Below are 23,828 nucleotides of genomic sequence, written 5' to 3'. Positions count from 1 at the left end.
TCAACAAGCATAAAGCTGTGGAACAAAAGAGCCTTGGAATCCTGCACATCGGCACATCATCAAATCGGACACCACAGCCATACCTTTGGCTGCCGTTAAGAACGGGTCAGGAAATATAAATATGTCACTGTTTCTTGTAAAATACCAATGCTTACTTACATAAAAAGCCTAAGTAAGCCTGGCCTAAAGAAGGAAGAAACTTTGTATCTTCATGTCTAAACTATTTGTATCTCAACAGCATTTGTGAGTCACTGATTCTTGCGATAACTTAGAGTAGCCCATATGCTAAACATCATCTTAACATACCCCACCTATTTCTTGCCAGCAGCACTTGTGATAAAACATGGCAAAGCTTATTTGTGTCAGCTTATTGACACCAGACAGACCATCACCACCAACATCACACAAGTTAAAACCCCTCAAGTCACTTTGAACAACTTATTCTGATTGTCATGGTTGGCCTCTATCAAAAACAATGGTGAGTAAGCTCCACCAAGCAATCTCTCTCCTCCAAACATAACTTAACTTATAGATGGCCACAAAACTGGTGCATGGTCATCTTTGAAGGTCTCCCCATCACCTTTCAGCCAGGGGCCCGTTATGTTGAACTGGAGTCTCTGTGGCAATTACTTGACACCTGCGTCCGTAAGGGATCTGTTTTGGAATAAAATGGAATGCGTGAAGACCTTGCATTTGTCACATAGCTGAAGATTGCGATGCATTTTGGAAGCAAACCAAACTTCATGTATGCAAGTGGCTGGAGTCGCTGAAGCTTTTGGGCTTGAAAGTGTCTGGTGCCCTTGCTCTGTGCATACATAGACATGGTTCAGATGTATGTAAGGCAGGATGTAGCCATGGGTGTCCAGGTTCTATGTAGCCTTGTTTATGCTTGATGGTTTCAAGCGGGCTCGGTTTTCAATGACACCTTAGGGCCTCTGAAGTGGAAATGTGGGTTTGGTGTGTGTGGTTAGACAATATCAGATAAGAGTTCAAAATTCACATATAATATGAGGAGAAGGAGTGAAAAATCCTCATAGGATGTTGCTTTACACCGAAAGTCGGCAATTCTAGGACATTGGATCTGACTGACCTATCAACCGACCGACCGACAGAGTGAGAGTGAAAGAGTGTGAGAGTGTGAGAGTGGGAGTGAGAGTTAGAGGTGACTGTCGCCTTCACCTGAAGGTTAGTCTTTTATCTGGTAAACAAAAGGTACGGGGTTCTATTCCCCGCGATGCCCGCCCTGCCTGCCAGGGTGAGAGGCAGGCGACGCCATATAGCTTCAGCAGCTGTGTGCGTCGTGAAGCTCCAAGAGCACACCGCTCTCGAGCGCCCGAATTTCGCCTGCTGACGGTGGACAAAGTGAACTATTTTCCTTTTTTTTAGAAACATGGAGTCGTTCACTTATTAAGAACTTGACTCACGGCAGATTTGAAGTAATCGTTCCATCCTTAGAGAGTGAACTATTTGGAAATACAACTTTGCGATTTGTCGGCTTGTTTTGGTGATCTTTTCTCGGACCAAATATTGAGATAATGATCACTGTTCCCGAGAAGGCTAGACTCCAGGGAATTGAGAAGATGTTGGCATGAATTCTGCCATGCGTAGTGTGAGAAAAATGGCTTGCGGGGTCGTTCAGAACATGACATCGGGTCGTGGCTGAACATTTTGAGGCATGCTCGTACTATGCAGTTGCGGGTGAACGTGGGCGTTGTATATTCTGGAGATGCAGATACGCTTTACAGGACGACTTTGTTCTAGTCCCATTGCAACCAGAGTATACTTTGCCGGCGATGGTAATTTCGGAGGTTTTTTAATTGCGAACGCATGTTCGTCAAATTAAATTCATTCGCAAGCTGGATGTTCCAGCGTTGCCTCACACTGCGCTCCTTTCGCATACAACCCGGCACGAACCACAGGCCTGATGTGGGCCTCACCCGAAATGGATGGAAAACGCAAGCTGGCGTGAACCGCAGGCATTGATGGCAGCTGCCGGCCTGGCCCGAAATGGATGAAAAACAAATCGGAGCATGATCGGAACGGGTGTGGTTTCCCCGCTGGCAGGACGTTGGCCGCGGTGTATTCGGCTGTTATGTGTGCGTTCGGTGGCCACCGACTGCGGGCTGTCTGCGTCCTGCTTAATGGCTTTCCGATTTGAATCTGCCGTGGCAGCGTGCTTATCGCCTCGTCGCAGCCCGTCCGTTTCAATTAAGCCGTTTAATTTGACCAGAACAGTCGATGAAACGCCGTCTGCATCGGTTCGGTCCGACGCACGAGTACAGAGCGGCCGGCGGTGGAGCCTGGAAAGCCTTTGTAGTTAACACGGCTGTGCAGGTTTTTAGTATGGGCCATGACCACTCGAAATTGCGTGGAACATACACACATACATACATACATATACATATATATATATATATATATATATATATATATATATATAATATATCTATCTATCTATCTATATCTATATCTATATATATATATATATATATATATATATCCATCTATCTATCTATCTGTGTGTGTGTGTGTGTGTGTGTGTGTGTGTGTGTGTGTGTGTGTGTGTGTGTGTGTGTGTGTGTGTGTGTGTGTGTGTGTGTGTGTGTGTGTGTGTGTGTGTGTGTGTGTGTGTGTGTGTGTGTGTGCGTGCGTGCGTGCGTGCGTGCGTGCGTGCGTACGTGCGTGCGTGCGTGCGTGCGTGCGTGCGTGCGTGCGTGCGTGCGTGCGTAACGCCGTAGCTGCTTCACAATTCATCGGAACATGTCAGGCGGTCTGAACGCGTGCTTCCGCTCAGTACTTCGAAGTGGCGACCAAGCAGTGGTAGCAGCGATGGGCGCAGTTAGTAATCAGTGCGACGAAATGGATGCGTCGAGTCGAACTGATTTCATCGCGCGAGGATCGGGTCCGGGCGGGGGCGGCGGCCGACATCATTTAGATGCTCCTGTTTTGACGGAGGCGCTGTGCGGCCGGGTGGGATCAGTCGATGGGAGGCGGGGCCTTTGCTGATCCGGTCATCCGGCTGTGCTGCTGATGCAGTCGGAGGTGTCGGCCGGGCGCGTTGAGCGTTGGCGGTCCGCAAACGCATGCCTGACATGGTGTTTAAGTTAGTTTCTTACGAGTCAGGGGATGTGGGTATGGCTCGCAGCTTGACGTTAGTCGTTACTGGGCTGCAGTGGTCCGCCAGTTGGTATGTATCCTGCCGAGAGATGACCGATAACCTGCGTATCACGCAATGCTTAACTGCTTAGCAAGACAGCTGGGTAGCACGTAGTATGCGATGTTATATGCCTCACCACGACATTAAAACTACGCTTTGATTTCCTCCGGGCAGCTGCTTTTCAAGAACTCCGCTAAAGACTTCGTTCCGTTACGAAACGTGCTTTCAGTAGCTTTATGTGCAGATTGAATGCCCCAACGTGATATTCTCAACAGAGCTTTATATAATTGCTCGGATCTGGATGATCTCTCAAGAGGCTCAAGTCGAGCAACTTGCCTGGCATCTCTTCAGTGCTCGCGCTGGCTCGCCAGACGAGTCGAGTTCATGTGGGCAATGTACTTCAGATGAAAGAGGACAGAAGGAAGCTTTGGTACGAAGGAACCTTCATGGTCGTCAGAGTTCCCCCCGCGGGGAACAGGGCTAGTTTTGGAAAGCGTTTTCTTGTGCCTTTGATATTTTGCAGTGAATGTGTCATCAAAATTGATAAACGTATCTTTTCGTTCCAGACTATTCTTGTCTTAATATCAGCGTTGCGTTTGAACGATAGGTATGGGAATTTTGAACAATACCCTTCAAGCTTGTTTTCAACTTCTGAATGACTTTACCGGAAGTGGCTTTGCTTTTAATTGGTGGCGTATCAGGACTTGCATGAGCTGAATCTCACCTGGCTTAACGCATACATAATTTGCTACGAACCGTCTATTTTCAAGCTCAGTTGCGGTGGCCCATGCCATGGTCCGTCAGAGTAGTCTGCCTTTAGCGGCGCGTGCTCACGCGAGGCCGCCAGATCGAGCGGCGTCGCTGCCAAACAGCGACGCCGCACGTACCAGCCGGCCCCACCCGTCTGGGGATAGTCGTGTGTCGTCCTTCCCAGCGAGGACCGACCGATCCAAGATCATATGTATTAATTATATGGCATCACATGAGAGTATTTAATGGTAATGTGCAACAAACCGTCCAAATTTGCCACGCCCATGCCCTTAATGCCACGGAGGCATATGCCTTCGCGGTATTACCCCTCACGATTTACCCGTGACGAATTACCCCTGACGATTTACCCTTGACGATTTACCCCTGACGAATTACCCCTGACGAATTACCCCTGACGAATTACCCCTGACGAATTACCCCTGACGATTTACCCCTGACGAACTACGCCCGACCATCTCTGCCTGCATTTGCAATAAAATTGTAGGAAATGCGCACAGTTGATACAGTCATGTCATATATTGTTAACGTCATGAAAATCTCCACACTAGGTAAACAAAAATAATTTGCATTGCCAAAACTCCCTCAACGTCTGTAGTTTCTAAGTTTTTAAAATATCTCGCATAACGCACGGCATACGTACATTTGTATTAAATCACGTTAGTTGCATACGAAATCGGGCCATATACGCGATAGCAGTACCTAATCAAAGCCGCCTCTGTGGCTTGTACTTTTGTCATTCCCTGTAGCACCCTTGCATGGGCTATTGCATTTTTGTGTTGAAAAATATAGCCTGTGTTTTGATAAATTCACAGCCTTTTTTAAAGAGGGTGACTGGAATGATTGCCGAGATATCAAGGGAGCAGCACCAGAACATTACGACCCCATCCCCCCCCCCCCCCCGGGACAGATCAAGCGGAGGGGTATAGAATACTTTTGAGGTGAATGGGGTAGAACGCTTTCGGTTTTGGGGCGTAGGGTGTAGCGGAGGTTTTTTTAATACCTTTAACATTAGCGAGTTTGATGACCTAGAGGCTCCACCAACCCGCGATGGTGGGGCCCTGGAGGCCCCACCATCGCGGTTTTCTCTGCGGACACATGCCAGGGGGACGTGACCGGCCGAATGCCTGTCCTCCGGCAGCATGTTCTCGTCTGGTCTGGAATTTGTGCACACCAACGAACGGGGCGAGTACAACGTGGCCGAGGGCATCAGCGCCACCGTGTTCCGCGCCGTGCTGGACTTCTACAAGACAGGCACGGTGCGCTGCCCGCCGTCAGTCAGCGTGCCAGAGCTGCGCGAGGCGTGTGACTACCTACTGGTGCCCTTCAGCGCCGACATCGTGCGCTGCAAGAACTTGCGTGAGTACAGACTGACGGCCGCCGTCGGCGCTCCCTCCCCTTCCCCCTCGCCCCCGAAACCGACCGGGCTGCGTGAGAGCCGCCGCCGCCGCCGCCGCCGCCGCCGCCGCCGCCCGGACCGGCGTGTGGAATCTGCGTTCGCGCGTGTACAATCAGTGACAGCCTCTAGCATAGAAGAGTCGATTGCTCGCTTGTTTTCGTGGTGGCTTCGTAGCTGTTTTGGTGGCGGAAGCCAACGAGGCCCCCGTTCGTGACCAAAGTTCGGCCGGCGAACCGTGCGTTCGCTGTCTAAGTGGGACTCGTGGCATGTCGATCCACGCTAAAATCCGGCCTGGCGTCAACGTGGATAAAGTTGATAGCCACAGTACAGGGAAGCAAACCACGCGTCATCAGCCACTGTCGTTCGCGAAGGCGTGGATTCGCGGCGAGGTGGTCATTCTGACGGTTGGCGGCGTTAAGCCGAAATGCCGTGTGACGCTCTGTTGATGACGTTTTGAGAACGCGGGCGGGGGCCGGCTGCCTTGGACGAGACCGAACGCGGCCGACCGGCTGGCGCCGCGCCGTGCCGGCCGCACCAGCGACGTTCGACCGACCGGCGGCGGCAGCGGCCGCAGAGTCCTGCCCATGCCGCGGCTCCGGTCGGCGGCTGTCTGCTCCACCGACACCACTTCCTTCGCCACGTTTGCTCTTTCTGAAGCTTCCGGTTTCCGGAGGCGTCTATTCAGGGCACACGCGGACATCTGTTGTTGGCCCGCTCTGGCAGTGACCGGGCGTGCTTGTTGATAACGGGATCAGATGCATTGATTTCGGTTGCAAGGGTCTCAAGATCGGGCAGTCCAAAATCGCTTAAATTGTAGTCAATCGTAAATCTAGGAGCTCAGTCAACAAGCTTTTGGTTTTGTGGTTTTGTGAAACCGGACTCCGACGCTCCGGCTTCTCTTGCATGCCCATTGTGGCTCTTGTGTGGCTATTAAATCATCCCCGAGGTATCGCTTGGAGCGTCATTTGTATGCAAATTGTTCACATAGCATACGAAATGGGTTTCCGATTACTGTTAAGACAGCATTTCATTCATAGTCAGATGGATCACAAAGAAGTGTTAAGGTCGTGCTAAACTTGACCTCCCACCAACGCGTAAGACGCCGCTCCAGGGAGCCAGCCTCGCCTCTCCTCCTCCACTTTTGCCATGACGTGTCCCCGTCGCGGCAGCCCGCCGGCCCTGTAACGGCTGCCCCACCGGCCCTGTGATGGATGCCCCCCTGGCCCTGTGACGGCTGCCCCACCAGCCCTGCGATGGCTGCCCCGCTGGCCCTGTGACGGCTGCCCCACCAGCCCTGTGATGGCTGCCCCCCTGGCCCTGTGATGGCTGCCCCGCTGGCCCTGTGACGGCTGCCCCACCGGCCCTGTGACGGCTGCCCCACCGGCCCTGTGACGGCTGCCCCACCGGCCCGAGCCGAGCCGTGATCACCGCAGGTGGAGGCCGGCCTAACGAGACTGAGGCTCGACCGCCGCCAGCTAGTGTGGTGGTAGACGGGACACTCGTCATTTGCGGATGGCACGCTCACGCCACAGACAGTTCCACCTGTCCGATCCAGGTTTCCACAGGCTGTGAGATAGACCCCTCCGCCGGCCCGACCCGGGTCCTCGACAGACTGTGAGATAGACCCCCTCCGTCAGCCCGACCCAGGTCCCCCACAGATTGTGAGATAGACCCCCTCCACCAGCCCGACGTGGGTTTTCCACGGACTGTGAGAAAGACCCCCTCCGCCAGCCCGACGTGGGTTTTTCACGGACTGTGAGATAGACCCCCCCCCCGCCAGCCCGACGTGGGTTTTCCACGGACTGTGAGATAGACCCCCTGCATCAGCCCGACGTGGGTTTTCCACGGACTGTGGGACAGAGCCCCTCCACCAGCCCGACGTGGGTTTTCCACAGATTGTGAGATTGACCCCTTCCACCAGCCCGACGTATGCTTTCCACGGACTGTAAGATAGACGCCTTCCACCAGCCCGACGTGAGTTTTCCACAGATTGTGAGATAGAGCCCACTCCGCCATCCTTCGCAGTCCGGCAGACAGCCTGATCCAGCTGGCTTTCCGCGGCTTGGGCTGCTTAGGTTGTGTCGGCAGGAGACGTTTAGCTGGGTTTGCGCGTAGCCAACAAACGGCCTGTCGCGCAGACCGCCGCAGTGGCTGCCATTCGGACGCTACATCTTACGGATGGTGTAGGATCAAGCAGTCGAGCAGTGCCGAAGCTTAAGTAATCCATCGTTATCAGGCTCACGTATTTTTCCTCCCATACATCCCCGCTTAGGTCAGCAGTAGTCCCAGCCGTCGGATTATAACTGCTCCGGCGCCGCCCTGCCTCATCAGATGATGACGTGTCGATTTCTTACGGATCGCACGGCTCTCTTGGATATTGGGATAGGCCGGGAAGGTGTTTCGGAGACTTTGTCTAGATTGCGTCGCGTTTTGTCACTAATGCCATGCTCATGCATACTTAGTTTGCATAGTAAGCCGCTGCCCAGGCCGTGATACACGCCATTATATGCCAGCGATAGCAGGGCAAAGGCTTTAGAAGTGCACTCAATGTAAAGTAAATATAGGTGTGTGGCGATGGTGGTATGATGGTGACAATAATGATTCCTGATAAGCCTCAGCCGTTACGTTGTATCATCAACCAGATGTGATCGAAGCATTTTGCACTTGGTTCTATCGAGCAGATGTTGTCAAGTTCTCGGCAATGTTGCCAGCTCTCCAATCTGGGCGATGCTAGTGTTGAGTCAGTCCAGCGCCGTGTCGGCGGGCGCCGCAGCGTGGCGGCCGCGTACCGGGGGGACGGAGGATGCCAAGGGACATCAAACGACACACGACATATGACGGCGGACCCGCTGGCTGACGGCGCCGACCCCAGGCAGCCGGTATGCGCGCTGTTTGCCCCCACTCCAGGCAGCCGGTCAGCGTGCTGTTTGTCGTGGCGCGGCGTCCAGCGGGTCCCGTCGGACCCGTCGCGCTCTCGGTCGGCATTGTTTTGCTGCCGCCGCCGCCGCCGCCGCCACCGCACCTCTTGAGAGACGTTGCCGTGCTGTTGACGGCCCGTGCGGCCAGCTTCATCAGGCAGGGGGTGGTGGCCCGACAGCGGCCCGATGACACCCCGACGGCACCCCGACGGCACCCCGACGGCGACCCGACGGCACCCCCACGGCACCCCGGCGGCACCCCGACGGCACCATGACGGCAGCCCCACGGCGGCCCGACGGCACCCCCACGGCACCCCGGCGGCACCCCGACGGCACCCCGACGGCACCCTGACGGCAGCCCAACGGCGGCCCGACGGCGGCCGGACGGCGGTCCGATGGCACCCAGATGGCACCCCGACGGCAGCCGGACGGCGGTCCGATGGCGCCCCGATGACACCCTGATGGCACCGTGATGGCACTCTGATGGCACCCCGGCGGCGGCCCAACTGCAGCTTGACCGCGTGCCGTTCGCGGCGTGACTGACCCAGACGACCTCCCGGCCCAGCTACCGGGACCGGGTCGCAGCGCCTTCAGTGGACGGCCGTCCCCAGGTGGCGCACTCCTGAGGCGCTCGCTGACTCCTAATAGGGTTTTGCCTGAGGCGGCACGATTTGCTCGTAGGCTTTGCATATTTTGGGGGCTTGCATATGCTTTGTATGCTCAATGTGAATGCCTTCCGCATTGGCCTCGATACGTTTGCACAGTTTCCGGGTTTTGGGCGTGCCTCACCATGTGCCACCAGAAGCGTAAAGACGTCCGCAGCATGGACTCGAGAATTCTAATGTTGACAGTATGGTTTCATCCATCACGCGTGACGCCCAGTTTAGAATTGAGAAAAAATGTCTGGATCGTTTTTGCCCCTGTCTTGCTTTTGCCCCTGCCGTCCCCTTTCCGTGTCTCTCGTGACATGCATGCTTCAAAAAACACGTCACGTGCGCGGACGGCCGGGCGGATGGACATTCCAGCACCATATCGTTGGACGGGCCACACTGCGCCCCCGGGTGGCGCCGATCATTCTTCATTATTATCCATGCGCCGTTGCGACTGTTATCTTCACGGCGGTCGGTCCGTTTGTCGCCGGGACGAGCTACGGCGCTTGCCAAGCGGGCCGCCGCCCCCCGCGGCCGCCCGCCGCCCGCCGCCCGCCGCTCGCCGAGCGCCGGCCACGCCCGCCAGCTGGCAGCCGGCAGTCCGGCCGGGCCCGGGCTGGTCTACTGGCGCCACTCCCTCCGGCGCCCCACCCGGCGACCCGCACCGCCCGGTGGAGTGGCATCAGTCCAACCAGAAAAGGTCTGCTGACTGGGCCTGACTCCACGCCTCCCCACCTACCCCCTACCTCGGCCGCGGAAAAATAAGGCTTTGAGTGGGCCAGACAGGTCTGCCGATGGCGTCGCGTTATCGCCTGGGTTGGCGTACTGGCGTTTGGTTGCAGGTGTAAATGTGTACAGGCTTGGACTAAAGGCTTGGACTAAATTTTTTAATGAAAGCATCTCCACATTGGTAAGAGCCATTACATGTGCCGGGTAATTGTGTCGCCTTTGTCATATGTTATATACCTGGATGGAAAGGTCAGAAAGTCCAGTCCAATAACATAGTGTTACATTTGATCAAATCGCTCAAGAAATCACAGCTTGCAGTAGCTGCCACACAGCGATATATTGCATACACTAATTTGTATTATATTATATAGATATACCTATACATATATGATATATCGATATACTGCAGCCGCTGCACAAAGGAACTTATGTGTGCACCGGAGACGTGAGTTATGCCGTTACTGCCCCATAGGTTTTGAGGTGCTTCCATTTGCCATTGAGAAGAAATGACCAGCTTCCGTTTTCTGTGTTGGCTTGGAAGCGCAGTTTGCTGGCCAATGATCGTTCGCTCTGGTGTTGAGTCTGTGCGGTGTACATTGTCTCGAGAGGCGAATGCAGTCGGTCGGCCGGCCGTCACCGTCCTCGCTGCGGCCGTCCCTCTGTGTGTCGGGACGCCTGGTCCGCCCCTCGCTAAAGAGCGGCCACCCACGCCGGCCCGCGGCGACGCAGCACTCGCCCGGCTAACACGAGGCTAAGCATTTAGATTAACCGGTTTACCCGCAAATGACATCAATGCTCGTAGAGCGTTAAAAAAAACACCAAGCCATCCATCTTCTTACCTCTTTACAAATACCTACCCTCCTATCTCGTTGAAATGCCCACCAAACGTTGGATGGACATGTCCGCTTACGTTTGGTGTTGACCGGCACGTGAAGTAGCTCCGTCAGTGACGTCAGATTGTTTTGTGAGAATGATCTCGTCTGTGCTGGTAGTCAAGCATTTATCGTGAATCAATGTTGCCACTGGGTGCGTGCAATCGATACTGGACCTGCGCAGTCATCAAAACGAAACACCTGCCCACGTCTAGGGCCCGAGTGGTGTTGGCCGTTTATGATCGTGACAGCACCGTAGCTGGCAAAAACCACTTCATCTTTCCGTTTGACTCGTTATCATTGTCGAATTAAGACATCTGTCCTTATTAAGGCACCTGCGTCGTGCATTTGCCCTGACAAAAGGTCCGTACATCAGAGGTGACCACATTTGCCATGAATTTAATTGGTTAGCCATCCATCCTCCGAAACGGTTGGATGCATAGGTGTCCCGGGCGTCCCTCAGTTCACGAGTCGTGCGTTCTCTCGGCAGCAGAATTTGAGCCATGCCGCTACCATCGTTGGAGCCATTGATTTCTTGTCTCCGACTGGGTGTGCGTGCGGGCGGGTCGCCTGACAGAGGGGCGGTGCAGGCGGGAGTGCTCCGTTGGCGGCGGCGCTCAGTGACGCCCCGGCGGACTGGTGCCTCCTGGCCCGGCGGTGACCTGCCGGCGGACTGGTGCCGCCTGGCCCGGTGGTGATGCAGCGTCACTTTCCTATCGGCGGCCGTCACCCATCACCCGGCACACGTCACACGTCACACGTCACACGTCACACGTCACACGTCACACGTCTAGCGGCGGAGGCGGTGGTGGTGGCGGCAACGCGTGATTCTGTCCGCCGCCGTCACCGCCCGCCCCAATGGACCTCAAGTGCCGACATAAGGACTCGCCACTTCCTCCAGATGTCGACGTGCCCGTCACAGCGTAACGGCAGCCTCGGTTAGCGCTGGGTGGTGCAGACGAGAGCTGTCGGATCCGGACACGGTCTGCGCCATTCCGACCAGAGCACCGTTTGGCAGTGAGAAGCGGGCTTCCGGGCAATTCCAATGCTAGATGCGAGGCTGGAAACGTGTCGTAATGAGTCGGAGGAGCCTTATGTTGAGTGCGTAACTAGTTTGCGCCAGCGTGCAGGTTTTGGACAAGCAATTGGTGTTCGTTGAGCCACTTCAGGTTTTCAAGTAATGCTCGTTATGCCGAGTCCCCTGGCGCTACTCCGTGTGAGGCACGTTGTGCCGAGTCCCGTGACGCTACTCAGTGTGAGGCATGTTATGCCGAGTCCCCTGGCTCTGCCCAGTGTGAGGCACGTTGTGCCGAGTCCCCCTGGCGCTACTCAGTGTGACACGTTATGCCGAATCCCCTGGCGCTACTCAGTGTGAGGCATGTTATGCCGAGTCCCCTGGCTCTGCCCAGTGTGTGGCACGTTATGCCGAATCCTCTGGCGCTACTCAGTGTGAGGGCGTTGAACACGTTTCAACGTGAGCCTTGTTGCTACGGACGTGGCGCTGAATTGCGTCCGGACGCCGGATTTGTTCGAAGCGCTGGGCACGGAGTTACATCTGGGGCGGGCTGCCAGTTCAGTGTGCATACACTCCGCAGGCCATGCATACACTCCATACACTCCGCAGGGCATGCATACACTCCGCAGGCCATGCACTCCGCAGGCCATGCATACACTCCATACACTCCGCAGGCCATGCATACATCCGCGGGCCATGCATACACTCCGCGGGCCATGCATACACTCCATGCACTCTGCAGGCTATGCATGCACTCCGCAGGCCATGCACACACTCCGCAGGCCGTGCATACACTCCGCAGGCCAGAGCGCAGGTTAAGCATAGGCGTTGTAAGCGTTTCTTTGCATCACTTGAGCGCACAATATTATGCGGACAGGACGTGGATTTGTGCTCGATTCGTTTCAGCGTCAGAACCGAGTCAAGAAGAACGCTTCATTCTGCTCTTCAGAAGAACGTTAAATTCTGCTCTTTGAAGCTTGATTCGAATCAAGTTAAAAATTATTGATTCAGAGTCAAAGCTGTATTAGTCGTTCCTCGTGATTGATCACTGATTGAAATAAGAATATAAGTAGAAGATATTTGTCAACCACTTATCTAACAATATTAGAGTTAAAGCAGTGGTGGGAGTTATCCGTATGACGCTTTGCCAACTGCTGAAGCGTCCATGGACCATACGAAAAGGCATCCATTGGTATGGAAATAGTGAAAGTCGTTGAAGATCTCTACGTCACCATACAGGCCGCGCACATTTTCAGCATATACTGCCACCTAGACGGTATGTATTTATTCATTCACACTTCATTTGGGGTACGCTGGCCATTTACGTGATGAATTACAATTATCGCCATTGACATAGATCATTCGACATTTGGGCATACATAATACGCAGAATGGTGTTTAAAATGAGAAAGCACAACATAGCAAGCTGGCTCAAATATCTGTTGTCTCCAGGGGAAGGTCATCTGCTAGACGATACAGTCCAGCCGCCGTGTTTCCTTGCCTCCGGCGGCCTGGCAGTGTACTGCTGACAAGCTGCAGCGTAAGGAGCCTCGGCCTCCGACCAGACGCTCGTCCTCCTCTTGTGGTCGGTGACGTGAGAGAAAACGTATCGGAATCCAATACGTTTCCGCATTGTGTTCGCCGCCAGCGCGTACGCACGAAAGGAAGCGGCTGCATTATTTGGCACAGCGGTCGATGGCGCCACTAGCGAGCGGTGCGCGTTCCGGGGCGTCGAGACCGTCATGGGAGCCGGCTGTCGGAGTCGCCGTACGCTGACGCCCGGCCGCAATCTCCGGCAGACCGGCGGCCTGCAGCCGTAGCCTGTGCCGCGCGACCTGTGGTGAGATCGACGCCGGGTGGCGCCACCGGTGTGGTCCCGGGGCTCGCGTGGCCAGTGTGGTCCGGGCCAGGCACGTCTGTCGCGAACTAGCCGTCGATCAATCATTTTGTTGTGTATTGCATTGCTGCATAGCTGAATAACTAGCCAGCTTCATGCGACTTTGAACACGCATGTGTTAGGTGTGTGCTCTTATCAGTAACTTTGTTTTCAAATGATTTTGTTAGGTATGACTTATGTATGTTATCAGTATAGTTTATTCTGCAAAGTTAACATCCTATCACGAGGTTTCCTGACGGGTTTGGGAGGCCGCTATTCTATTATATTGGCGTAGACTCCATGGCACAACGAATATGGATTACAGTAAGGTTTAGGAATAAAGCTGGGTTTTACCACAAATGCCGATCCTAGAGCTCATCAGAGCACCAATTCTTAACCACTGGCCAGTGATAACCCAAACCAATCTGTTTTCAACATTTTCTGGGGAAACCCAGATTTCCTAGTGGCTGGCAGCATTCTGTTTTTCAGTTTTCGGCATCCTTTAGGCAAAAGATAATCAGGGCAACGCAGCCGATTTTTCAGCCACCTGCCAGGAGCTTGTGAGACTGGCTGCACCAGCATTACCGCCGCGCAGCCCGCAACTCGCGCAGACTTTCGCCTCAAACACTTCCAGTGCCCTGAAATACTACCTTCGCGGTAAATAGCTCCGAAATGATGCAGGCGTCAGCGGTGCCCCGAGGGAGGAGCTGAGGGAGACCATGTGGGATTTCGTTTCCCAGTGGAAGATTTCGGCGTTGGTCGGGGCGCTTGGTGAAGTGTGACCCAGGCCATTGGTCTACTTATTTTCCAGCAAACTCTTTAAATAAACAGCATACTTTGCAAGATTTGTTGGTTCTGCTCCACAAGGGCGGTGCAAGACTTGGAGGGGAACGAGACGCAACACGAGCCTTTCGTCGCCAGCTCCGGTTTCGGAGTCGACCCTCTCGTCACCACCTTGCCTCGGGGCCGACCCTCTCGTCAGCACCCTGACATCACTGCGACATTGCGAGATAGGCAGTCCCCAGGCACAGCAGTTAAGCTCAACTTAGGCCATCAACTTCTGTTCGAGGCAGCAGCTCAGGCCAACAGCTTTTTCCGTCCCTGAGCTGTGTCGATCATAGCCCTGAATGCTCGGTCGCGCTGAGATTCGGGCCGCATTAGTATCAGTGAGCGAAATAAGGAACAATTCTGTGGAGGACCATGTGGCCGTTGTGTCCAAGGAGCCTGGCCTTCCGCAAGACCCGAGGTCGGGCACCGTGGTCATTCTGGAAGCGGGCCGCTGGGGCTGCAGCATAAGGGAAGCGGTCGTCACCACGGTGCGTGGAGGATCTTGGTCCTGGGTCCAGGCTGGCCGCGGAGAACGCCGTGCCGTCGCCATTCCCGGCCGTGGCGGTATAGACGCCGGATCGGGACTGCTGCCCTCCCCCCCCCCCCCCCCTCCACACCCCCTCCATAATGGCCCGGTCATCTCCCTCTGCTCATATGGTTTATCTTGAATTTGAATTTTTAAGATAATCACATCGAAGGAGGTAAAATGATAAGTACCTTCTAAGGTCACATCGTAGCACAACTGCGTGATAATTTCGTTTGTGCAGTGAATGATGCAGGGCTGCACCTCGTATTGTTACACGGACGTTAGGACCTTGTTGTTCTTTCCTCTCGCAGGTATGTTGTTATTCTGTTGTTCCCTGGCATGTCGCTGCTAGTCCTGGCTGTTATCTCCCTATAGCTTCATTTGGGCCGTGGCTGAATTCCCTGGAAGGCTATCCATGCCATAGTTCTCTGGGTTGACCCGGCCTTCAGGTGTTTTTTGTGCTCGACCAGATGGTGTTGTTTTCCCAGCTTCCGTGCTCTACATCCAATCTCGGTGCAGCCGTAAATATCGCCATTGATCCGGCGTGGATGGCAGACGGCGCCTGCTCCCGCCGACCGCGGCACACTCCGTCCCGACTCGGCGCGGATAGAGCCGTGTTAGCGGCGTGTGGCCCCGTCAAACCGGCAGGGGCCGGAGCCAGCTCAGGTGCGCCCGCTCCCTGTGACGATCACCGCCCCGTGCGTGTCACTCGTCAGCTCCCGCCGGGGCCGGAGCCAGCTCAGCTGCGCCCGCTCCCTGTAATGATCACCGCCCCGGGTGTGGCAGTCGTCAGCTTCTGCCGGGGCCGGAGCCAGCTCAGCTGCGCCCGCTCCCTGTGACGATCACCGCCCCGTGCGTGTCATTCGTCAGCTTCCTCCGGGGCCAGAGCCAGCTCAGCTGCGCCCGCCCCTCTGTGACGATCACCGCCCCGTGCGTGTCATTCGTCAGCTTCTGCCGGGACCGGAGCCAGCTCAGCTGCGCCCGCTCCCTGTGATGATCACCGCCCCGTGCGTGTCATTCGTCAGCTTCTGCCGGGACCGGAGCCAGCTCAGCTGCGCCCGCCCCTCTGTGACGATCACCGCCCCGTGCGTGTCATTCGTCAGCTTCTGCCGGGACCGGAGCCAGCTCAGCTGCGCCCGCCCCTCTGTGACGATCACCGCCCCGTGCGTGTCACTCGTCAGCTTCCGCCGGGGCCGGAGCCAGCTCAGCTGCGCCCGCTCCCTGTGATGATCACCGCCCCGGATGTGGCAGTCGTCACATCCGTCCGTGGATTGCTTCCTGCTGTTTGTGGTGCCTTGTGGTGCCTTCTCCGTGACGGCGCTTTCCGTGCCACTTGATCCGCCACGACATTTTCTCAGATTCAGTTAGCACTGTGCCAGACCACTTCCTCGTGGGGAGCGCTTTTGCGCTGTTTTGTTTCGTGGATAACTCTAATGCCTATAAGAAGTTGCACACCATTTTGATTCTGTGCGCCTCTGACGCCTACAACGTTGGATGGAGTTAGATGTTTTATTTTCATAGTAACGTGTTTTCGCGTCTATTTGGAGGCGCCTATTATGCACACTTTCCATTTTCATCTCAGGCCCTCCACCTCTTCATGGATTCAAGGGTTCCACGCTTCCATAACGGTTCCACGAATAATTAAGTCATCGCCTGTGCCATTCCCGGGCAATTTCGGCCTCATCTAGCGCACTCTAGACACCAATGCCCGTTCTGCCGTTTTGCACTTTAAAGGAAACTGAATGTCGTTGATAGGAGCAGCCAAGCCCCCCCCCCCCCCCTCCTCCGAGTTAGATCTTCATTTTCCCAATTTTTCACGATGGATGACTCCTCACAGTTAAAATCAGCGTAGCAGATGTTCACCAAAGTCCCCTTTCCGAAAATCCTGGGTGCGCCCCTAGTGTGCGCTCCTGAGTTTTTTCCATTTCGCTGGTCATACGCTGCCTTCAGCCGTAAGGTAAAGCATCACAAACAGGAAAGTCTAGGTGTTTCTGAAACGTCTGCCAGGAAGAGAAGCAGGCGACGCCTTATAACCTCAGCATCTGAGGGCGTCGGGAAGCCCCAGTGACGGCCATGGCGGATTTTAGTCGCCTTAGTTTGCTTGTGAATAGTTTGGTGTGGTTCGTGGGGTTCTCGGTGACCATTGTGTTCAATTCGTTGTGGAAATGCGGTGTGAGATGGCCACCAACACGCGCAGACCGGCTATGTTAGATTCCAGTTTAGCCTTTGCAGGCCGCCAATTTTCGTAGAAGCGACTCACCACACCCCGCGCTGCACAGTTGTACGCACAGATTCATGCGGCTCCGGCCGACTGAGATACGTCTGAGTCTCAGCGCCTTAAAGTCCCGAGTGCTTGGCGCATTTAAAGGATTGGTAGCGTGCTCGGAACATTTCCTCATTTGTTAGGTTGAAGGTTGTCTATAAGCTATGCTGATTTATGTGGATAAAAACAAGATGCTACTGAAATTCGTGGTTCTGTTGAAAAATCAGGTATTTGGGGACCTTATGTCATTAGTGTGATACAGTTAATGAGAGGACCTGTGGTTTTATACTCCTTCAGAAGTTTCGGTAAAGGCAAATGTGTATTTCGTCTGAAAGGCTCATCAGGCGTGGTGGGGCTACTGCAGTGGGCGAATACAAATCTGCACTCAAATCTGCCACACGGTGTGCGTGCGGGGCGTTTCCGAGCAGCAGTTGCCTTGCCGGTCCACACATACCCTCGCACCATGTCGTACCGAAATGTTGTGTGACTCGATGCAAGCGTTATTAAAAGATGACGGCGAGTCGAAGTAAAATGCCACCGTCGGCGGCGGTTTTTATGACGCGATGTCCGGTAACTGAGCCTCCGGGCGGGCCGAGCATGCTGCCACTCAGCCGCTGAGGGCGCTGCTGATCGCCGGCCGGGGCGCCTGACCGGCAGGCGGCCTGCTGCACGAGCTGAGTAATGACGGCGCGCGCCAGCAATTCGAGGAGTTCCTGGAGAGCCTGCTGCTGCCGCTGATGGTGCGCGCCGCCACCTCGGGTGACCGAGAGTGCCACCTGGTCGTGCTGCTCGACGACGATGTGGTCGACTGGGACGAGAACTACCCGCCGCAGATGGGCGAGGAGGCTAGCCAGAGTGAGTGGCCGCCGGCCGGCCGTGTGGCATGTAGGCACGGCCAGCGGTCCGGCACAGCATAGAGCAGATCTTGGACTTCGTGCCGGTGGTGCATCGATGCTTCTCAGCCGGTCCATTTAATGTTCCCGTGTGTGCTTGTGTGTGCCGGATCCATTGTGCCGGCGTGGAGCGTCGCCAGGGTGTCGCCCACCCGGCGCTGATGGGCACACGTCGCCGTTTCAGCGCTGAAGTCCACTGCCCTCTACCGCTTCTTCAAGTACATCGAGAACAGGGACGTCGTCAAGCAGGTACGGAGGCCGACCGGGCCGGGCCGGGGCGCGGGTCGTGCTGAGCGCGAAAGCGCGGACAGGCAGCGCGCCCGTACTCTGATAACACCAGCCAGCACCGGCGTGTTCGGAGTCAGCCGCTGGGCAGTAGTGGCCAGGCCCGACGTGGGAGATCGGTGCAGGACAGTTTCCATGACGTCAGCGGCCAAATAGCGCTGTTGCTGATGGTCTTCAGTGAAATTTGCCATTGCATGCGTAATAATGCGGGACGACTGTTGGGTGACGGACGCAGGGGAGTTCCTGTTTGGAAATGCCGCCGCTGTTTTAGGTGCAAAGTTCTTAAACTTCTCGGCGGAGCAGAACTTCGAAGTGTCTGGTATCGGACATCCATACAATCATTAGCCGTGCTTCATTCCTTTTCGCCCTGCGGGTCGTACTGAAGAGGTAATATTGTTCACGGAACCCTGTCAAATGGTTCACATTATTTCGGTAAACTTAATAAGATAAATATTTTAAGCATCTCATACAAGCCAAAATGAGCAACGATTTTTTCGGTCTCAGGCCATCCACGCGTTGTGGGCATTTTCGCTGACATCACCGATTATGCATATCAGAGAAAAATACTGACAATCCGTAGATGGGTTGAGGGCTTGTTTTGGCTCGTTTCATATGTTAAGAAGGCAATCTTTGGCATGCAGTTTATCCTATGTATTCTTACTCTGACGGCAATCATGGCCGAGACCCTTCGCATGCTGAACACTTTACTGTAGCCGAGTCAGTTGTAACTAGAAGACTGAAGACCGACGTGGTGCGTTACCATTGATGCAGTATTTTGCTAAAACTTTTGAACTGGTTTCGAACAGTTCTGCTATACGCTCAGGACAAAAAAGGTTAATGCCATATGCAGCCGGTAGCCAGTATAAAAAATTCCGCCACGAGCGCTCTTTTTGTTGCTGATTTTACTTCGCCGAATATCATTAACCAACCGACCAAGAATATTGCGGCGTAGGAAAGAATGACACGACAAAGCAGACATCTGGGTCTTGTGGATAATATAAAACGCTATGTGAGACAGTTCGTGGGCAGGGACTGCGCCACAGTTGTAAAGAAACGACAGATTTTGTCAAATAGGACCGATGCCCGTCCCACGGGTTTTTTCGACTGTGGCATGACACCCGTCCATTTCGAGTAAGATGTTAGCTATTTGCCTCAGGAAAGGAAGCCTTGAATGCTCCAATGGTCCCCAAACAATGCGTTATTGATGTAAGCGGTTGCATCTTGTATGTTTACAATGCTCTGCTGTGGGGAGGGAATTGATAGCATATAGACTGCCTATACATGCACTAAATTATGTCATTCGATTAATATTTATGAAAATAGCCACTGTTATGAAGATTTTAGCACACCACAATGATCACTGTTCAGGGCGGGTCCAACCTACAGCAGTCTGCTTTAAAAAAAAATGGGCCCCTTAAATGGATGCAATGCTTTCACAGCCACGCGAAATGCAGCAGACAGCCATAACACTGTTTAATTCAGCAACATTGTTCATAGTGCACTCACACAAAAGCAACTATGCTGCACAAAGGCATTGGCGACTCGCTGACCTTGCTGAAGGCTGAAGGTCACACAAATATAACAAAACTACATGCAGGCATGGTTAGGTGGATGGAATGTGAGGAAGTGGGAATACTGCCAGTGGACGTAAGGCTTATCAATAAAAATGGTTCGGAAATGCCCTCACATTCTTTTCACTCACAATACTTTTGCATGTCTCCCAGCATCTTGCAAACTTTTGAACGCCTTCAAGACAACCAGGTTTTGGACAAAATGAACAGATGCAAGAAAAATGGGTGACAACAATTGTTAGAGAGATTTTACCAAATCGCCAAGACTGCGCACAGTCATTTATTTGGTTATTCCCCAATGTCATTCCCCTGCAGGGGAAATGATGATGTTATTTCATGATGTATTTCATCATTGATGACTGGCGAGCTGTACTGGCCTGCTCGCGTGAACTAGTTGAGATAGTAATATTTCCTTTTGTAATTTACCACGGCGGCATGCTTCTGCAAACTATTGGCATGCACAATTTTGCAAGCCATATCAAGCGGATCCTGTACCCAGGAGCATACCCGTGACGAACCTCGGCTGGTCGAGCTTCCATACCAAGTAATCGATGCTGGGAACCGCTTTTAAGTAATCAAATTACTTCCAGCGACTTAGTGCATACGCTGCTTGTTGCGCTGTTCCTTGCTTCTTCTTAAATCTTCTGGCTAAATTGTTATCTCATAAGCGCTTGGGTAATGCGACCATGTACGTTGCCATGTTGTTGAGGCTGCTGAATGAGGAATATGGGCGTCCGTTGTCGCGCTTTGGAGAATTGTCCCACGTGGTATTTTCTGCAATGGGAACAGCAGGCTGAGTATTTCAAGGTCACGTACCATTCGGTCGGCCGACATCGTTCCATCGGACGAGATCTCTTATGCATTCTGCTCGATTTATGAAATTAACGGACTTCCGACTAGAGCTGATGACTCGCGTCATACTGGGGCTCAACTCCGGGGTAGGTACAAGGCCCCGACTCAAATTAGGATTTAGATTTAGAAAAAGGTAGAAAAGACCACAACTAATATTTGTGTTATTACATTGTAATGCAATAATAAAAGCGGGCGTCAGTGCGATGCTGAACCATCAAGGCGGTATTATATGTATGTATCTCAAGAATTCACCAACTCAGATAATATCTAATGCATTTAATTGTACGTGTAACTGATGTGTATCAGGATTGGATGCGGTTTTGGTATTGCAATCCTGATTTTCAGAATTACCGTACTGTGGCTCCGAATTTCCATCCCCCGTTCAAACACAGCGTGATCTTCCGCCAGCTCCTCGTCTACCGTCTCCTGTACGAGACGATGGAGGGGAGGGGAGGGGGGAGGGGGACTGCACTGAACCTTTGGGAACTCATAAACGTGGTCCTCCAGTGGCAGTTCAGCGGCTGGAAGGCATGAAGTCCATCAAAGACCAGGAGCATTAGAGCGGCAGATGGTAAGGGTATGTGGACATTCAGCGGGTCCGCCTCACAGGCTTGCGCCAGTTAGATCGCAAATGGCGAGCAGATGTAATTGCGTCAGTGTCCCACCTTTGGAGCGTGTTTCAAAGATGTACTGTAGTAAAACTTCAGGACTGGAATGTGTCCCAGCTTTGGAGCATGTTTCAAAGGTATGCTCCAGTAAAACTTCAGGACTAGTTACGTATTTTAACAACACCAGATAATCTCTGGCAGATAGTATCTCCGAAGGACCGCCAAAACTTAATGCGGGTAGCAATTTTGATTATTTTCGAGTCCCAATTACGCTGTCGACATTTTGTAACGGCACTCCGCTTCTTCCCTGCAGTCGCTACCACCGCCCTTATGACAACCAAGGTGCGCACCTCTACTGGTGCGAATATAGGAACGTTCGTGATTGGCCCAGCGGGCAGCGGCCTGCCACCTACAAGCTGGTTGGTTGAAGTTTGAACCAGTACGTTGCATGAATCATATGATGCTTCCATTCACAAAGCCAAAGTATGTCGCGAAAAAAGCCACTGTGGTAAATGCCATCAGGGCATCAGGGCTCTAGGGCAGAAATGAAAGCCATGGGATAGTGTTTTCTTGAATTCGCGGGATGATAGCTTAATGTTCGCATCTATTTTTGTCTAAACAGTGCTTCACACTTTTGTAGCATTTATTACACCTTTCGACACATTAGTGTGTTGCAAACATTACAGAACACACCTTGGAAAAAAGGTAAATGAAATTATCCTTTTTTGGTGGTGAGCAGGGGGTCGACCAAGATTTCTCCCGCAGTGTCGGCTTCTTCAAACCAAGGTTTTGGGCTATCCAAATGGACTTCGAGAAAGCTAATAAAAAAAAACTGATGAAATCGCACGCGTTGGACGTAAGAATAAGTGAAAAGTCCAAACAAGATGAGATGCTCCCTTGAATGATGTTCAGTTGCCGACAACCCAGCGTCCTGACTACCTCATAACGCGGCACTGTTTTGTCTAGCGGCGCGTTTAGGCGTGGCACTGTGCTGCTGCTCAGCGCTGCAAGTCGCCGTCTGATGTGTGATGAGCAGCAGGGGGTCACCAGCGTCCTGACTACCTCATAACGCGGCACTGTTTTGTCTAGCGGCGCGTCTAGGCGTGGCACTGTGCTGCTGCTCAGCGCTGCAAGTCGCCGTCTGATGTGTGATGAGCAGCAGCGCGTCAATGCAGCATTGGCCGCTGCTGCGCTCCGAGTATTTGCCATCTACGATCAGTCATCCACTGGCACAGAACAAAGGCGAAAGTGAGCTTCATATGGACGCCGTATGCTCGTCCGCCTGGCGTGATGTGAAGGGGGCTGATCTGCATTTATGGCGTATTATGCTGTGAGTCCCATCTTTGAATCCAATTTCTGAACCGTTTAAGACATAACTCAAGTTTCTCTCAACTTACCTGGTCATCGTTCTGTCGTCTATCTAACAAAAGGAAAGTCTTTGCGCCAGCGATATTGACACGTGTCAGCAGAAGTCACTTAGGACATAGGAGGCATGGTTTGCTCTTACGCATGCGCAAGGGGTACGTTAATACTGAGTTCATCGAGCGTTCAGTTTTTAGGAAGAAATCATGCCCAGTATACGTTAACCAACAAATCCAAATCTAGGATGTCGTGCAGTCCTTGGTAAGGGAGGATGTAGGAAAAGGTTGAGTCCATGTTGTTTATTTATATACGTTGCTGTCATAATGCGAACTGCGTGGCTGAGTTGACAGAACTTGGCGCGCATGCAGAGGTGTTTCATGCCAGACATGTGGTTTTCATCAGTGAGCCCGAAAAATGACCGGACGTTACCGACCTGATAGAGAGAATCAGGGAATCAATGTCTGTGTTTTCCAATCCTCGGGTCGTGCGTGGGTGGTGTGGGGTCTGAAGGCGGCGGGCCACGCCGACAGTAGTAGCCCCGCTGTCGCCGGTCGGGGCGCGTGCTGCTGTTCGGCGTGCACGTTCACTCTCTCCCCTTACCTGAAGACCGCAGGACGGGTGAACCCTGACCATGCCTCTGACTCGGCTCCCACTTTGCCAGGCGCAGCGCTTGGCCACGGCCAGTCGAATAATTGAACTCGAAATATATCTTGCTATGCGGCATGCAATTACCGGCCGTAAACGTGACACACGGCATTAGATAAAACGAAGGGTCCTTCTTTTGAATTGAAAGTTAAACTACACTGAGGTAAATGATAACTGACGATTGTTCTATTACGGGTATGTTCTTTACCTCAAAAAAGCTTCTCCCACGCATTCTTCCGTCGAAATTCTTTCTCATCACCACTTGTTTTGTTCAAGGTGGTTTCAATCGGTTGTATCCACTTAAAGTGAAATGAAATTGCCATGCCTTATGTATCGCGGTCGAGTTTTCTGTAGCGCGGGGAGAAGCTGGAAATGTTATCACAACAAAATACTGCTGAAATACCGTCCGTAGAAAACGACGTTTTAAATTACGTGTTTCTAGCAATCATGCGCTAAATTATTTACGTTTCATCAGTGTTTGCTAGCGTTACTGAATGAACTCCGGCCGGCAACATATATGTAAACTCATTTCGACCACCGGTTATTGGTGAGCGTTCGGCCCCTTAATTTAATTTCAATACCAATCGCAATGGCTGGGACTGCACCGTCCA

At 53.2% G+C, this 23,828-nt stretch overlaps 1 protein-coding gene across 1 annotated transcript in view; it reads left to right on the top strand.

Annotated features, from left to right (window-relative positions):
- The window catches only part of mri (BTB/POZ domain-containing protein mrityu), a gene marked incomplete at its 5' end in the record, with an annotated part of 58,081 nt that overhangs the window by 11,927 nt on the left and 22,326 nt on the right, over positions 1–23,828 (top strand). Inside the window, 3 exon segments of the mRNA XM_037215530.1 lie at positions 5,067–5,284; positions 17,659–17,856; positions 18,079–18,143. Coding sequence (XP_037071425.1) covers positions 5,067–5,284; positions 17,659–17,856; positions 18,079–18,143 — 481 coding nt within the window.

Source organism: Pollicipes pollicipes, unplaced genomic scaffold, assembly GCF_011947565.3.
Source record: "Pollicipes pollicipes isolate AB1234 unplaced genomic scaffold, Ppol_2.1 Scaffold_3447;HRSCAF=4054_pilon_pilon_pilon, whole genome shotgun sequence".
Lineage (NCBI taxonomy): Eukaryota > Metazoa > Arthropoda > Thecostraca > Pollicipedomorpha > Pollicipedidae > Pollicipes > Pollicipes pollicipes.
Note: the sequence above shows the minus strand (reverse complement) of the source record. Positions and strands in the feature narration are given on the sequence as shown.